Source organism: Phallusia mammillata, chromosome 1 (genome assembly GCF_965637545.1).
Source record: "Phallusia mammillata chromosome 1, kaPhaMamm4.hap1.1, whole genome shotgun sequence".
In the NCBI taxonomy this organism is placed as follows: domain Eukaryota; kingdom Metazoa; phylum Chordata; class Ascidiacea; order Phlebobranchia; family Ascidiidae; genus Phallusia; species Phallusia mammillata.
The window spans coordinates 30,602,940-30,619,667 of NC_137252.1; the positions used below are offsets into that span (position 1 = coordinate 30,602,940).

The window sequence follows — 16,728 nt, forward strand, 5'->3', positions numbered from 1 at the left end:
TGACACCACCCTCGTCATGTTTATTTGCACATTTTCAGCAGAGCATGGTGATACCACAAGTTGTTCTTAAACTTTAAAATTGGAACTGTAAGTGCAATAAACACAAAAAATACGAATTCTGATTAAATAAGATAATCATTTCTTTGTGCACTTAGGATTGCTTTTTGTGTATGCTGAGGCCAACCAAAGCCACCAGAAGAACAGCAACCAAAACAAGGTAGACAAACTGTGGAACTTCTTGATTCTCTTTAGCACCATAGTCTGCAAAAATAATAATATTTGAATTAAGTTTATTTCGCCGGGCAAAATCGTAGCAGCACAATTGTGCTCCGAGCAGAAAATAGCTGCGCAACGTTCAGACGTTAAAAAGCGCAACAAAGTTGAGGACACAATTGGTGGATGGATGGTAGACGCGCTGCAGCTACACCGTTACTACAAGCGTTATGTGACAGGGAATCACATTGGCGGGTGAGGTTGGCGCATTTCTATGTATATATTGAGCTAAGATTATTGCAACAAATGCAGGGTTTACTAAACAAAAGATTATGATTTAACAAAGTTTCAAAACTAATTTAAATTTAAACGGTTGCATTGCACATGGTTTCCAACTATTTTATTTCATTCTGTGAACTTGGATTGTTTAAGGATGTTCTTACACTTGTTTGCTGAACAGGTCCTTCCATCAATGTTAAGCTTTTGTCCAGCTGTACACAAGCATTTAATCGACTGATTCTCCACCACACACAGGTCCTCACATCCCCCATTTGCCTTTATAAAACAAACAAAGTTATACAATACAGTTACAATAATACAAAATCTACTACACTGTATTCACCTCAGCACAAAGATCTTCTCCTTTGTTGATCAACATGATTGGTCCATAGGTGACTCTTTGAATCTTGCCACCAACAGGTACATTCCTGCGTTTACGTGACGAACCACAGTTCTAAAAAGTAATTTTAAAGAGTAAGAATTCAAATCATAAAAGCAGATCATAAAAGTGGCGGGGGTTAGCTGCTTATATAGATTCACTTAAACTGGTTCTTGTATGATTATTATCTCCACAAACCAGTCATTGTGTTCAGATGAGTTAAGTTTATTTCCAGGCGTACATGTTTATCTGAGTTAAGTTTATTTCACTTGGTAAAAGATCACATTGCTGCGAACAATTACCAACCCAGAAATAGTTGTATAACCTTAAAGCATTGTGGAAATCAAGAAAGCGAATTGGCTGATTATAACCAAAAGTTGTAGCTACAATGGGTTAAAAATAAACAATGTAATGGGGGCACACAACAAGTTATGAATTTTTATGACTTAGATGAATTTTAAAGCAAAAACGGACAAATGTTGTTAGATAACATGATATAAAATCACAGAAATGCGACATGTTTCTTGGAACATCACCAGCATGGTACCAACATAAAAATTAGAAAACTGATAAAATGTTCTTCCTAATACCGACCATTTTGCTATGGATGCAGCACAAAATTGCTACAGCCCTTATTTCAGCACCCAAAGACAAACATTTAGTTAAACGGTATTTTTTATATAAATGACAAAATTACCAAATCAGTGCATCCTTCCTCATTCCTAGGATCACACACCATTGTGTTACAATGAACAAACATTGTTTGGTCTCTGTCAGGAATATTGGCCCACACAAATGCCTTAAATTGGAACTGTACTGTGTTGAGCTGGTAGTTTCTAGTGACAAGTATTGCACCGGGCTCATCATATGTGTTGTCTGCTGGGCAGCTGAAAATGTAATTAACGAATAAGCAACAATCATTTAAAATATAAAAACTGAAAAAAATCCAGTTTTAGACACTTACCCATCTACAATTATAGGATAAGAAACTGGATCTTCTGGTGAACTAGCTAGGGTTGCCCAACAATATTCAGCCTTTAAAATTAAAAAAATGGTTGTTCAGTATATAAACACATATGGTAAATCATACAACCACAAATCGAAGGTTTTTAACTTTAAAGTCGGTTCCCTCTACAAGACAGCAAATAAAACTTAGTGGTTCACACCTGAAGAACAACGTTGTTTGTTTCCACTCCAAGACTGAGTTGAGCAAAAACAAAAGTAAGCACCTCAACAGTTGGCGGGGATCCAACCAATGAAGTGTTATAGTGGTCGGAAGTGAAAAAGTCCAATGTGAGGTCAAACTGGCCATGGCCGGGATCCATTGCAACCAAATCCTTACTGTAAAATTGTCATAGGTGTTAAAATCCACAGGACCAACATAAACTGTCTGATAAAAAAAATTACTCCGGTTGGGAAACGCCAGTATGTTGCAATAGCTAATTTTTTTTTGCTTTTAAAAAAAAAATCAGTTTCAGTCCTCAATATTTATATGACTTTTAGTTATACTTGGCACGTTGTTTTGAATACTTTTACTCTTAGATATGTATAATCAACAAAATTTTCAGCTCTTCCGGCAGTTTTTTATTCTACTGTGCCAACGTTTCGATGTCCCATACGAAACACCTTCATCAGGGTAATGACATACATTGCAAACACAAGTTATTATAAAGCGAAAAGGGCGGCGAAACACACACAAAAAAGGCCCCTTTTCGCTTTATAATAACTTGTGTTTGCAATGTATGTCATTACCCTGATGAAGGTGTTTCGTATGGGACATCGAAACGTTGGCACAGTAGAATAAAAAACTGCCGGAAGAGCTGAAAATTTTGTTGATACGTTATGCCTGGCAGCAACAGTGTATTCATGTACAATCAACCTTATATTTAGAAACCTGAAAAACGAATAAAAACTCACGCTATGTTAGGTTGTACATTGTCCGATACAACTGCGAGTGATCGATTAAAGACACAATGAAAATCAAATGATACTGTTGGATCAAACCGTTGCACGACATTGCTCAGAACAGTAAACCTTGCCAATTGAACTGTGTATGTGTAAAGAAGGGTAGTATTGTCAACCTGTAAAACCGAATAAGGACAATGTTAAATCTTTTAATAGCAAAGTGTAACACACAGTTCATTGGATGCATATTAACTCTTGCTTTTTTGCATTACATTTTAAGGTTGTTTTATTCATAATATCCTTTGTAGGTATTATACAACATCTTTGAAACAATGCAACACATACCCCATCAAACTTGTCAACTACAAATCCAACAAGTGGTTCACAATCAGTAAGATTAAAGTGAAATTCGGCTGCACCTCCAACAAGAGCTGGAATTTTGCACTGTGACGTTAACTGGTTTGCAGCAGGCTGATAATTAATCTCCCTTGAGGACACAACAATTTGATCGCCAGCAACTGCACCAAATCTTGCTAAATCTTCAGCAGTAAGTCTAATCAAAATAGATGACATTGCATTAAAAGAGAACTAAGTTAAAGCCAACGTTGGTAAGTAACCCAAATAAAGTTGTACTGTGATTCGAATGGTAAAAACTTGACCCACCTGATAATTGGCGCTTCAGTGCAAATAATTCCTGAGCCGGTGGTGACTGTGCCAGTAGTAGAAACAGAACTGGTTCCATGGCCATTGATTGCTTGTACAGTCACTTCATATGTAGTAACTGGCAGCAAACCAGTTATAACGGCAGTATGGTTTGAATTGGACACAGTAACCTGTTTGTGTCCACTGTCAGAAGCAGAGCTCCATGCAATATTGTACATTGTAATTTCTACACCTCCACCCACTATTGGGGGTTCCCATTCTACAATGATTGCTTGTTGCTGATGGTGAAGCTGAACTGAAGGTGGGTCTGGCACGGCAGGGTCTGAAAGTTTATGATAACATTTATAACATATATGCACAAATATACTAAATAGAAGCTCTCAGTACACTTCTGTGTTTATCATTATGCAATGCAATATATATAAATCGATTTGCCAATGAATGACATCTTCGTTTCTTATTTAAATAGACTCTAGCTGTCTGTAATGAGTGTGCAATGGTTTAGGACAATTTCTGTATGAGCAAAGTTTTAAATATACAAGGATTTTTAGCAACAAATCTATGGAAACTTAAAGTGTCAATTTTCAGCATATACACCCAAAAAAGACTTCTGCTATCCAGTTACTGACTTGTGCAAATTTCAATTGGATCTGAAGGTGGTCCAAAGACTTGATCATTTCCAGCTGTAATGCTTATGCTATAAAATGTGTTGATCCGAAGACCTGAAATTTGGTAAGCGAATTCACATGAATCAGGGTCTGTGTCAATCACTTCAGAGCCACTATCACTCTGATTTCCTCCAATTTGTACCCAGTTAATTTGATATCGTGTGATATCCAAACAACCCCTAAACTCAGCACATGACCACTCAATTGTAATCATTGAGGTAGTTGGAGGGGAAGCAGTTGAAGCAACAGGGGATGGAGGTGCACTTGGAGCTGTGGAAAAAATGTTATATCAATGATTTTAGGTAAGCAAAGACATTCATACATATCCAACCCTAAATTTTGCAAAAAAGTATAAAAAATATTGCACTTTGGTACACAAGACACAGACTTAAACAGTTGCTTTACTAAAAAACAAATTGCCAGCGAAGTGGAATAAACATATTCATTTTATTATTCAAACGTTTCGCCAAAAACCATTGTCATCATCAGTGAATATAATGTAAAATGCGCTTGTTTCCGCTTGTATATTACATTATATTCACTGATGATGACAATGGTTTTTGTCGAAACATCTGATTAATAAAATGAATATGTTTATTCCACTTTGCTGGCAATTTGTTTTTTAGTACTGCACTTTTATGTACCAAACTGTTTAAATTACATAAACAAAACAATGAACATGTACAAATAAAACAGAAACACATGCTTAGGTCCCACATATATGTCCCGCAAGATATAGGAACTAATGTAATGACTGTTAAACAGCACTACTTTCCGCAATGTTTTTTACCTACAAAGTATTTGCTTAAAAATAAAACCCAGAAAACTTAGAAAGTTGTTTTTTACCTGTAGACATAAAAACCACAGAGGAAGCATTTTTGGACCCCAGTTCAAATACGCCTTCAGCTTGGACCACAATAGCATACTGTCTGTTAGCTTCAAGCATTGTAAAAGTAGCATTGGTTTTTCCTGACACAAACGCTGTTCCATCACCAGAGAGATAGGGGGATATGGAAACTACATAATTGCTAATTATAAAATCTCCCTGCACCAATGCATCCCATTCGAAAGTTATAGAATGAACAGTGGATGAAATATAACGTGCTGGTCCAACGGATCCTGGGTCTGAAAATACATTAATTGCAATAAAATTCTGTGACAAACTCAGTAGTATGCAAGGGTGTTATTTTCAATATTTATAAAAAGGCTAAGTTTCAAAAGAAACAACACTTACTGGTAAAAACTGTCAGTCCTAATGAATATCTTCCTGGGCCTTCACTGTTCCATGCTCTTATGAACATTTGATACTCAGTATTAGGTAATGCAGAAAATGTTAAACTGACATCTAGTGGATTGTTTATGAATGACTGGTTGCCATTGCTTGAATTCACCAGAATTTCATATTGAGTGATTTCACAACATGGAAAACCGTCAGAGGCCGGATTATATATAACTTTAACAGTGTCTGATGAACCGGAGTCCAACATCAAAGAAGACATTTGATCCGGCACTGCCAAGTATTGTAAGTTGGATTAATTTTCTGCAGATCATTCTAATTTCAGCATGCTTATTCCAATCGTAAACATGAACCAGACCCAAGCAATTAATACTTATGCATCTTTGTTTCAGTACATGTTTTATTTTATTCCTTTAGCAGCAATTATTTTTCACTGGGAAGACTGCAAACTCTTTTTTTTTGCTTTTAAATGCATGTGCACAATTACCAAAACAAGCTTGCAAAACTATTCAAAAATACCCTTTTCTGTTTTTAAAATTTTATCTACAAACAATTCAGTTACACAATCTCACCTGTCAAGTGTCTTGAGGTTTCGGAAGACCGAACAATAGCACTAGGAAACTCTGATACTACAGTCACATGGTAAACAGTGGAACCACTTAATGGAGAAACTGTATATGGACTTGTCACAGTGTTTCGTTCAAACAGTTGGTTTCCAAAAGCATCATAAACAACCACTGAATAGGTAGGGCTACTGGCAAGGTTGGGTGGAGGGTTCCACTCAATTTGCAAAGATGTACCATACGCAACAACAGTGCTGGCTGGACCACTTGCAAGGGGTACTGTGATACAAACATGACAGGAAGCTTAATGTTATTGTACAAGTGGATAATGCTAAAGTAGTTTTGGATACAACAGTTTAAAAATTTGTTTTACATAAATACTACATCATAAAAATATTTTTGGAAATAGTTGGTAACATATTTTTTTAACAACCAACCAAACAAAAAAGAGATAACTTTTTTTCTGTTAAACGGGAAATGTTGAATACTTTGGCACAACATTTTTTAATATTGTTTGAAATATGAAAAGTATGTTATTCATATGCAAAAAAATGGTGCCTAAATTTCCAGATAAATTTTTTAAAAGTGCTTACAGGTCGTTGTCACGTCCATGGTGGCTTCGCCTATCCCAGCAATGTTTTCGGCTTGAACTGAAACCGAAAAGTCAGTGTTTGTGGCTAGGCCTGTAACTACAACACTAGTGGTTACACCATTTGTTTCGGAAACTGCCATATCTTCCCCAACATCAACAGTAGAAGTTGCAGTTAAGGTGGTAGTGTATCCTGAAATAACACTGCCACCAATTGGAGGATCCCATGAAACACGCACTGACGTTTCAGTCACTTCACTGATTTGCACGTTTTGTGGTGGACCTGGCACTGTTGAGAAAAGTGTAAAAAATCAGAAGAGTTTGACCCAAGCAAGTCATAGTCACAACATGTACATTGCTGTGTGGGATGAATTCACATGAACTACATTCACACTGTTTGACACTGCAAAGACAAAGGCAACATTGTTTAGAGCAGCAAATCTAATCGGAATACTTTTTAGGCCTTTAAGTTTAAACAGAGATTTAAAGTGATGGTCCTAAGTCACAACCATTATTTTATATGTTACTTTTGGAAATATACAATTCCACTCTTTAATTCAGAAATATATTTCAAAAAATAGGTGTGACACAACTTTTTTACAGAACTTAGTTACAAAATTAATTTGACTTAATAAAGAAATGCAAAAATGATAAGGATGCATGGTGTTACAGCATTTTAAACTTAAAAAGATTTAGCTATAAATGAATTTATTCTATTGCAAATGTTTCTTTTAATTGTTCCTAAAATCAGCAAGTTTGCCTTACTATAGCAAGTTAAAAATTAGAAACAGAAAAGTAGGCACATCACAGTAATTTTTACTTGGGAGTATGTTTTGATGGCTTACCTTCATTTGGTGTGCTAATAATAATACAATAATATTCACCTGTGTACATTGGTTGTGTCCCTGTTTGCGTCGTACCAATTTGGAATACAGCTTTGGCCTTGACTTCAAACCTTCTTGCAGATGGTAGACCACCAACAGTGATCATGGGTGTAGAGCGAGTGGCTGTATAGAAGTCTCCGTTGTATTCAGCTTCAATTTCAAATTCAACAAATTGATCAACACCACCACCCTGGTCTACAGAAACTGCAACTGTGATGCTATTTGCTGTGTTGCTTGAGAATCCAAGTATTGGAGAAGCAGGATCTAAAAAAGGGTAATACTTTAAAACACATTTCCAACTGTGTTAGGATGGTTTTACAGAAACAACAAAAAGTACTGAACAAGCATTTTGTCTACCATATTGCATATTACACAAAGAGCAACCAGTATTTTTGTTTTCCACCAGTTGAGCAACAAATTGGTAAAATTTTCTTAAAGTGGTAAGGTAAGGGTAATTTGTTATTCCCAGAAACCTTTTAGAGACAGAGTTGAAAGCTGATCCCTGTGGCAGTGCATTTATAAAACTAAAAGGTATATGATTTATGGAAACTTTGTACAGATTCAGACCTAGTTGTATTAAAAATTAAATTTAAAGAGTGCAACCTGTGGCCTGGGTAGTAAATTTTAAAAAAACTGTAGTCGCTAAATAATTGGTGCTACTGAGCAATCCCAAGGCTTTTTGTTTCTAAAAGTCTATTGCATGTGTGCTATCATTTGGTGGCTTGAATCATTTTTCAACTTAACAGGTAACTATTGAATCCAATACAAATAAGTTTGTCACATAAAAGTGTGGCATGCTATCTAATTATGTTTCTTTTATAATTGGCCAAACAGTAAAAAAGGTTGCATCAATTATTGATAAGTAACCTAACATATTACTATTATTATTGTAACATAGTTCAAATGTGTGCATAGAGTAAAAAAGGATAAAAATGTATCTTGTCCTTAAAAATGTGCAGTTTTAGATGAACTTAAAATTATACGCTTTTGCATACTATTATACTACTATTTATCATTGAATTTCATGGCAACAAAAATTATCAGGTTTTGTCAGGTTGTTTTTAGTTGTCATACAAGCCATAGTTTAAAAACCTGTTTTACCTGTCAAAATGCTGTCAACACTGCTTGGGTCTCCAGATCCCTCCTGGTTGCTGGCAATTACTCTACAGTAATACTCAGTGTTGCTGGTCAAATTAGATATGGTAGCAAAAAAAGAAGTAGTGTTAAAGGAAACAGGAGCAATAAATGTGGGTTCAGTGGCATACTGAACCTCATAGTCAGTGATTGCATCACCTCCTAAAGGCTTTGCCCAGACAGCTAGAAACGAATCTGATGTTGCGCCAGTCAAAATCAGTGTTTGTGGAGCAGAAGGGACTAAAAAACAAACAAGAAAAATTAAATATCTAACTCATTTCCAGAAAAATTTACTTAAGGTGTATTTTACTAAAGTAAATATTTTTTTACTCTACAAAATTCTTTAGTCAATTTTGAAGATGCTCTTTTTACATCTCCTGATCCGGAGAAAATATAAACCTACATCTTTTAACATTGAAAACAAAAGTTATCATTGTCATTAAAATGTTCGGTTTCCAATCCAACATCAGCCTGCAGTTGGACCACACTGATTTACATAATAATACATTTATATGTTGGTGGCCCAATGTTTTGGGGGCATTTTTTTAAATATGACACTAGTGTTTCTGTTATGCCTGGTTTTAAAGGTAATACCACACAATATACTTGCCAAACTCACTAGTGTTCAGCACCACAGAAGTTAAAAACCACTGATCTAGGTAATGTAAGGCATGAACAATAGACTTTGGACCATATTCTAAACCACACCTTTACATAATCTATGTAATGTTTTTGGTTTGTCATTTAAACGCAGGAAGAAAAAAATGTAATGTTAGACAAGTCATTTGATGCTAACAACGTGTAGCACAAACATGATGTCAAAAACTTACTTTGTGTTACTTACTTGTGCGAATATCAAATATTCCTGATTCAACAATGGAAGGGGAAAGCATACCAGCAGGGTCAACATATGTTGAAAACACAGTAACATTATATTTGGTGTTGGAAACAAGTCCATTCAATGTGACTTCAGCATTTGAAAAATCTCCGACACTCATACCATCAACATAAATTTCATTAGTAGTCAAAGACCGAACGCCCCCATCTTGTGTTGGAGCTGTAACTATGAGTCCTGTAGAGGTTGTTGAAACCATAATCTGTGTTACTGAGGTTACTGGCTTTGGATCTGCAAATATAAATTCAAATAAAGTATTAAGATACAACGTTTTAACAATAATTTCAAAGTAGACAAGTAAATATAATTTATAAAAGTACAATATTAGTCCTTTTTTGGTTGCTGGAATAAATTTGATTTGCTTACATATATTATGTGCATGCAGAATTTATAAAAACTTTCATCAATAATTCTAAAAAAAGTTTAAACGTTCCATCAACAATTATGCTGCACAAGTTAAAACAGACAGAAACTTTGTAAGATGTGCAATTGTCCATAAAACATTCAGTGAGAAAATCAGTCATGTCAAACTTTACCTGTTACGTAGGTAAACTCAGAAGAAAAAGCCCCTTCACCACAATCATTGATTGCTGCTGCATATATGGAATACATTGTATTTGATTTAAGGTTATTGAGGGTTACACTTAATACAAACGGGCCCTCTTCACTTTCTTGATGTGTCACGAATGCTCTGGTGTAATTCACTACATAACCATTTATGGCATCGCCTCCTATTGGTGCTGTTACATCAACAACCGCAACATCATAAGTCAGGAGTTTATTTACTCCAGCGATAGTTGGTGCCTCAGGTCCTAAAAAATGAGTTTCATTTTACATGAACAAAATATTTGTCCTGATTTTTGATTGATGTGTGATAGATGGCAGCATAAAGGCAAATGCCTAGAAAGGTTGTAGGCATTGGTTATAAACAACAAATTACATAGAACTGAGAATATTGGATTTAAAGTTTTTGAGAGAAAATTGGTTGACAGGTCCTTATGATTTCAACAACCAACGCTTGTGCTTGTTGGTTTTAATTTTTTAGTAAGAGGTAAAATAAAATAATCTACTGTGTTCATGTTCTACAAGCTTTTAAAACAAATACGTAGGTAGTGGCTCATGTGCAACTTACTTGTTATGATTGTAAGTACAGATGTGGCTTCAAACATCACAGTTTCAGTAAAACCCAAGTTGTAAATGGTCGTAAGAGAAATGTTAAGCTCAGTAGCAGCATTGAGCATTGTAAAGTTGAAGGTGCTGCTTGTTGTATTAACACATGGATTAATATCATCACATATAGTATAGCCATGAATAGTAGGTCGGAGTGTGCCTTGATTTGAGGGGTATTCAAAAGATACCATAACAAAATCAGTTGTACAGACTAAAGCCAAGCTTAATAATCAGCTGGCAAAGGATCTAAAACAAATAAAAACCTTGGTGACTAAAGTTTTTTTAAAAGAAAACCAAACATTTAAGACAGGTCAAGATTTTTTTGGCTCAACTTTACAAAACTTATGTCGCTATCTATACATGACACTTTTAATCGGTTTATTCTATAGTATAAACAATCTGGGCCAGTTTTCTTGACCATGACTAATGTAAAAAAGCCTTTTTTGACAGGAAAAAGTCACACGCTTAAAGAAAAAGCAATTTAACCAATTCAAACCCAACTGCATTACTTCAAATCAAAAATCAAAATTGCTGAAAGAAAACAAAATAAAACTAGACAAGTGGCTTTTTGATATACTTCCATTTTATATATTCTATACGATATTTACCAATTTACTACACTATACACAATTTTATCTACATACATGATTGTTTTTGCAAGCAAAAACGAATGGGTCCCCACATGCGTGTTTATGCGGATTTACGGTAAACCTATGTGGCGGTTATTTTTATATTCTTAAGGACAAATTTTTCACAAAGCATAAACTTAACTTTAAAAGTTCCTTTCCGTATTCTTTTAGCATCATTATTGTCATATAATTACAAAAAATCGGTGAAAAAAGAACGGGGAAAATACATTCAATTTAATCTCTTGCTTTGACCTTGATATTGTGGTTCAAGTTCAGTTTTTAAACACAAATATTCCTAGAAAGCCTTAACTGTTGTATTAGACACTATATAAAAAAGTCGTTTGCTACAAAGGTATACATAACAACTTGTTTTTCACTTAACTTTGTTTCGCAAAAACGACCGTTTAATGACCTTTTGACACTGTCTTTAATAGCATGCAGTCCTTAGTGTTCAACAATACCGTTCGGCCTAATTTATACATGACTTAAGTACTGATTCTTGAATTGATTTGTCAAAAATAAAGAAGATACGTTATGACGAAAAATTCGTAACGGTGTTGTAATGCCTACAAGTTGACCTTTAGTGACCCGTGGTTATGAGACGGCCAAGCTGACAACGAGAATTTAAAGACCATTTATCGTGGCGTTCGAAAAAGTTAAGTTTATTAAATTTCATATTTATGTTGATCAACGATGTTTTGCCTGACATAAACGAAACCGAAGTACGTTTATCGAGTTCGAATTACGTCTTAGGTGTAAAACCTGCGCCAAAACTGAAAATGCGCGTGATAACTCAATAAAACGACACAGCATTGCTGCACAAAAAAACAGCTGATTACTAATGACCGAAACGACTGTCTGGTAAAACGTCTGTCCAAACGTCAAGCTGAGCACTCCCGTTCTGCCGCCTTAATCGTAAACCAGTGATTTCCTCCCTGGGGACTTATATCTGACTGATAGCGTACACATATTATGGGTTGTAAAGGTAACTGGCAAAATTTTAAATACTAAACGAATACCCTGCTTAAACAATTGTTAACTTTTTCAAATATTTCTGCACCATAGGGCATGTATTTCTGCCTTAAAACTAAAACCAATTATTTCAGGGTTTAAAGGGTAAAAAATGGGTGAATCCGAAAAAAAGAAACAAAATTCTTTAAAAAACTTTACATTGCACCAAACAACAAAGCATGAAACTCCAAGATGCTGTACTTTAGTCAGTACAGCCGTTTCAAAAATTTTACATTTTGGGGGTCTGTGGGTGAACCGCTGGGTCAATCGGGGTCAAACTTTAGGGGGATCAAATTTGGATTATTAACTAACATCTCTGTAAATTTGAATAAATTTGGAGCACTCTTTCTTGACCAAAAGCGTCTCACAAGCCAGCGTTAGACAGAAAAAAGAAAAAAAAAATACGGACAAAAACAATATGTGTCCCCTTCAGGGAAGGGGACCCATAATTAAATACATAAAACTTTATTTCTACCTGTTATCATCTGTATGCTTGTAGGAACAGATGGAGTGTCCTCATTATTTTTGGTGGTAACAGAAAGGGTAAACAGAGAATTTGGCTTTATGTCAGTAATTTGATACTCCACTTCCTCTGTTAAAGCTGTTTGCCATGGGAGGGTTCCCCAATTAATTTCATACTCAAATATGTCATTTCCTCCATCAGGCTTTTCCCAGGTAACATTTACAATGGTGGGGCTTATGATTAAATAGTTCACATTTCGAGGTGAAGCTGGATCTAAAACAAAAATCCAAATTTGTTTAAATGCTTAGAAGGAAGTGCTGTAATCATGTAAGCACAGCTAAGAGCTATGAAAGTTTTGAAAAAGAAAGGAATCTTTGAGCTTTGTTAAACATTGAAGGATGCCAAACTGTACTTAAAGGGGTTAGGTAATGAAAAACCTACGTAACTTACTCGTATGCACTTCAACAGTTTTCATGGGATTTGAATCCAGACCATCATACACAGCCTCTACTTTAATATTGTACACTGATGTTGGTGCTAATCCTGTTACTGTAAACTGATCACTGGATGTGTTAAATTCGCCACCACCAGTTATCATATAGTAATCAAAATCATAAGAACCCAATGCTGGACCACCCAGAGTCATTGTAAGGTCAACGGTACTCAAAGTAACGCCACTATATGACACATTCAATGCACCAGGCACTGTAAGACAAGAATGAATAATTAAAACAACAAACATGAATACAACAGTCATTTAAAAAGGGAATCATATGTTGGAATTCACAACAAAACACTCAGATGCCCCAAAAATCCATTTTTTGACACAGAGCTGAAATGTTATAACTGCAAAGATAGCTAAACCCATATAAAAGGCAATCAAAAAAGTTTTAAAATTACTCCTTTCCTAGATCCTGAAAAAAAAGCAAACAAACTATTCTTTAAATAGAAATATCAGTGTCCCCATCCCACTTGTGTTTCAATAAACCAGAATAAGGCATATCAAAACAACCAAACTAAAACATGTTCACTTACATGTGGTCATTATTAAACTAGCTGAATCACTGGCACCATCATTCGTAAATGCAATAACTTCAACATTGAATGCGTTGTTAGAACCAATATTGCTCAAGCTGTATGGACGAGCACTTGCAAGACGACCATTTACTGTAAAATATTGAATATTGGAGCATGATGGGGGATCTTGCCATTGCATTGTAACAGAGTTGGAAGTTGAACCAGTTTGCATGAGGTTTAGGGGGGGTCCAGGCACTGAAAAGAAATAATTCAACAATTTTCAGACTACATAACTGCACTGGTATAAAAATATAGAGAGCTTGTTAAGTCTATAACTGATATAACAATGTGAATTACTCTAGGAAAATAAATTAATCCATAACTGATGTTTGGACAAGATGAAGGTCATGTACAATGCCAGTTGAGAAAAGTACAAAAGAGTATTAAAATCAAAAACTTTAAAGGTGTCTTTTAGGCTTCTCACCAAAGGTCAAGGCTGTAGTTGTTTTGAGGGTCAGTGTAGTTAGTTTACTTTTTAAATTAAAAATTTAAAAGCAGTATGTAGCTTCAGCCAAACTTGTCATGCAGTAGATGCGAAACGACTAACAGTAAGCAGATAAAAAATACAAAATAAAAATGCTGATCTGTTGTGAGCAAATACTTACATGTGCACCCAGTTTCTACGACAGAAGTCTCTGGTACAGTGGCAAATATTGCAAATATTTCAAAGGTGAACTCAAGGCCTGGTGACAACCCAGTTAGTTGAAAAACTGTATCTGACAGTGAAATTGGTCCACCGATGTATTGAACCCTATATCCAGTGGGAGTATAGGCATTTCCGGTTGGGGGATCCCAGGAGATAGTTAAAGTACTTGAAGTATGTTCAATCACATCATTGAATACAGGTGAACCAGGATCTGTGAGGCAATACAAGTTTATTTTTAATATACCAGCACAAAAGGTAAATGTTTTTCAATCCTAAGTATAGGCTAATAGTTTCATTCAAAATGTAACAATATGTTTTTCCGAGCTCATTGTTAATGACAATAAACATAGACATAAAAAATGCTTTACAATTTTCTTAAGATCAGACACAAACATTACAAAACGTTCCATGCCAATATTTTGGATAAAGGCTAATTATAGTGCCTATTATTGGTATCCAAAGCACAGTTTACTCTAAGAGTCTACAACCCAGTTCACTTTAAGGGTCCCATCTGCTCCATGGTTTGCCTTTTTATGGCACACCAAGTAGCTTCAGTTTTCATATAAAAGTACATTTTGACAGAATTATTACTAAATTATAATATTTCTTGTTAATAATAACATTTTTACAAAACATGTCAACTGACATGTGTTATGTAAAATAATGCTGACCCATGGTTTATATATTTGGTCTCACCTGTTGCAAACTCTTTAACAGCGGAATCTTGACACCCTGCACCATTACAGGCAGTAACAAGCATATCAGAAACAAGATAGTTAGAAGAATAACCAGTAATGGTGACCTCACGCTGGTGGCTGTCACTTAATTTCACTACACCATCCACAGAAAAAGTGTAAGTTATATCACCATCACCAGGTTGGTCATCCCATTGAAGAGTGAGAGAAGATTGAGTTTTGTTTTTAAGATCCGGTCCAGCAAAAAAGTCTGGAGCTACAAAAATATGTTTCAAACTTATTGACCTTAATGCGACACATTATGGCTTTTTGTAAAAAAAAGAAAAATTATGTTCAATCGGCATCCGTTTTCACTAAAATTTTTCCACATTTATATTTTTTATGCCAAATAAAAGTAGTTTTAACACAATTTAATTACCAATTTTCTTTGTGATATTATAAGTAAATCTCACAAAAATACCACTTATACTGTGGGATGAGAAAGGTAACAATTACACTTTAAACACTTTGTGGCCAATTTTTCATGTTATTTTTTCATTCTACCCATTAAAGGGACTTAGGTAATTTTATCATGTAAGCAGCCAATAAGTTTTTGGAAAGGAATGGGTAAGTCCTGTGCTTTACATACATTTTATTGGTAAGTAATAATTAAAATGTGAGTTTTGTGCTTAGTTAAAACTACAAATCAATTATGATTAAATTTTCCATGAGAAATTCTGCTTAAAGAAACTTGTCACATAATTATTTGCAATAAACCATTACATGAAAGGACAATTCTAAACAACAAAGGTCTGAATTAAGGAAAACACACAACTTTATGGGGGTTTTCTCTAAATGATTAATACAGAAGGAAAGTGTCCTAGAGATATAAGATAAACAATATTTCTTTACTTGTTAGAAAGGTCATATTTTCAGAGTAAGTTATTGAATTATCCTGCCAATGTGCCAAGACTTGAAACCAGTAGTAGGTGTTGGATTCTAAAGAAACTATGATTGTAGAAAGTGTATCTACAAACAAGCTTTGGACCCCATTTGGTGCAGTTAGTTCATCATAGGTGACCTCAAATTGATGGGAAAGAACAGAACCATGCTGAGGTAAAGCCCACATCAATTCAATTTGATCATAACTTGAAATAGCTGATAAATTAGTTGGAGATGGGGGCACTGAAATTCAGAAATATGACTTTAAAATATAGACCAAAAACAATGGTTATTTCATGTTTGCAAGCATTGTGTTGTGCAAAAGTATTGTAACGCTTTTTTATGGCTGCAAAATATTCTTGTAATTATGCTTCATAAAATGTCCCCATATAATACACAAATATTAAAACAAAATTAAAACAGTCAAGCGTGGGGTACTTACATGTTTCGCCAAAACCATTAAGCCTACCACTTTGTCCATAATCATTTTCAGCAAATAAAACAAACGTTATCAGACTGTTAGGGATTAGGTTGTCAAATTGAAAACTAAGATCTTCAGTCATGTAAGATGGGTTAGCACCCAATCCATAGGAAAATCTGACTGGTAGATTTCCAGTGTTATTAAAGCTATAGGAAACAGTCAATGTTGTTTGAGTTGGTAAAGATGCCCAATCATCTGGTCGAAGTGGTTCTGCAAAACAAAAGTT

The 16,728-nt window shown here is 35.0% G+C and overlaps 2 protein-coding genes across 2 annotated transcripts in view; both read right to left on the bottom strand.

Annotated features, from left to right (window-relative positions):
* LOC145223394 (twitchin-like) lies at positions 1 to 10,821 on the bottom strand. The gene is made up of 19 exons (XM_080089820.1): positions 10,542 to 10,821; positions 9,946 to 10,221; positions 9,359 to 9,640; positions 8,482 to 8,754; positions 7,381 to 7,644; positions 6,501 to 6,785; positions 5,917 to 6,186; positions 5,342 to 5,617; positions 4,954 to 5,232; positions 4,069 to 4,377; positions 3,440 to 3,761; positions 3,122 to 3,329; positions 2,789 to 2,952; positions 2,038 to 2,212; positions 1,836 to 1,906; positions 1,569 to 1,758; positions 836 to 946; positions 657 to 768; positions 1 to 261 (listed from the first exon to the last, which is right to left on the bottom strand). Exons 1-19 carry the CDS (start codon positions 10,768 to 10,770, stop codon positions 152 to 154), a joined length of 4,206 nt encoding a protein of 1,401 aa, XP_079945946.1. The 5' UTR covers positions 10,771 to 10,821; the 3' UTR covers positions 1 to 151.
* LOC145223383 (fibronectin-like) overlaps positions 10,765 to 16,728 on the bottom strand; it is a 22,285-nt gene continuing 16,321 nt past the window's right edge. The window contains exons 15-22 of the mRNA XM_080089808.1: positions 16,464 to 16,712; positions 15,992 to 16,264; positions 15,102 to 15,356; positions 14,365 to 14,616; positions 13,718 to 13,954; positions 13,133 to 13,387; positions 12,695 to 12,955; positions 10,765 to 10,825 (exon numbers count right to left, since the gene is read on the bottom strand). Of these exons, the coding sequence (XP_079945934.1) occupies positions 10,803 to 10,825; positions 12,695 to 12,955; positions 13,133 to 13,387; positions 13,718 to 13,954; positions 14,365 to 14,616; positions 15,102 to 15,356; positions 15,992 to 16,264; positions 16,464 to 16,712 (1,805 nt within the window). The 3' untranslated portion in view covers positions 10,765 to 10,802. The remainder of the gene's footprint in view (positions 10,826 to 12,694; positions 12,956 to 13,132; positions 13,388 to 13,717; positions 13,955 to 14,364; positions 14,617 to 15,101; positions 15,357 to 15,991; positions 16,265 to 16,463; positions 16,713 to 16,728) is intronic.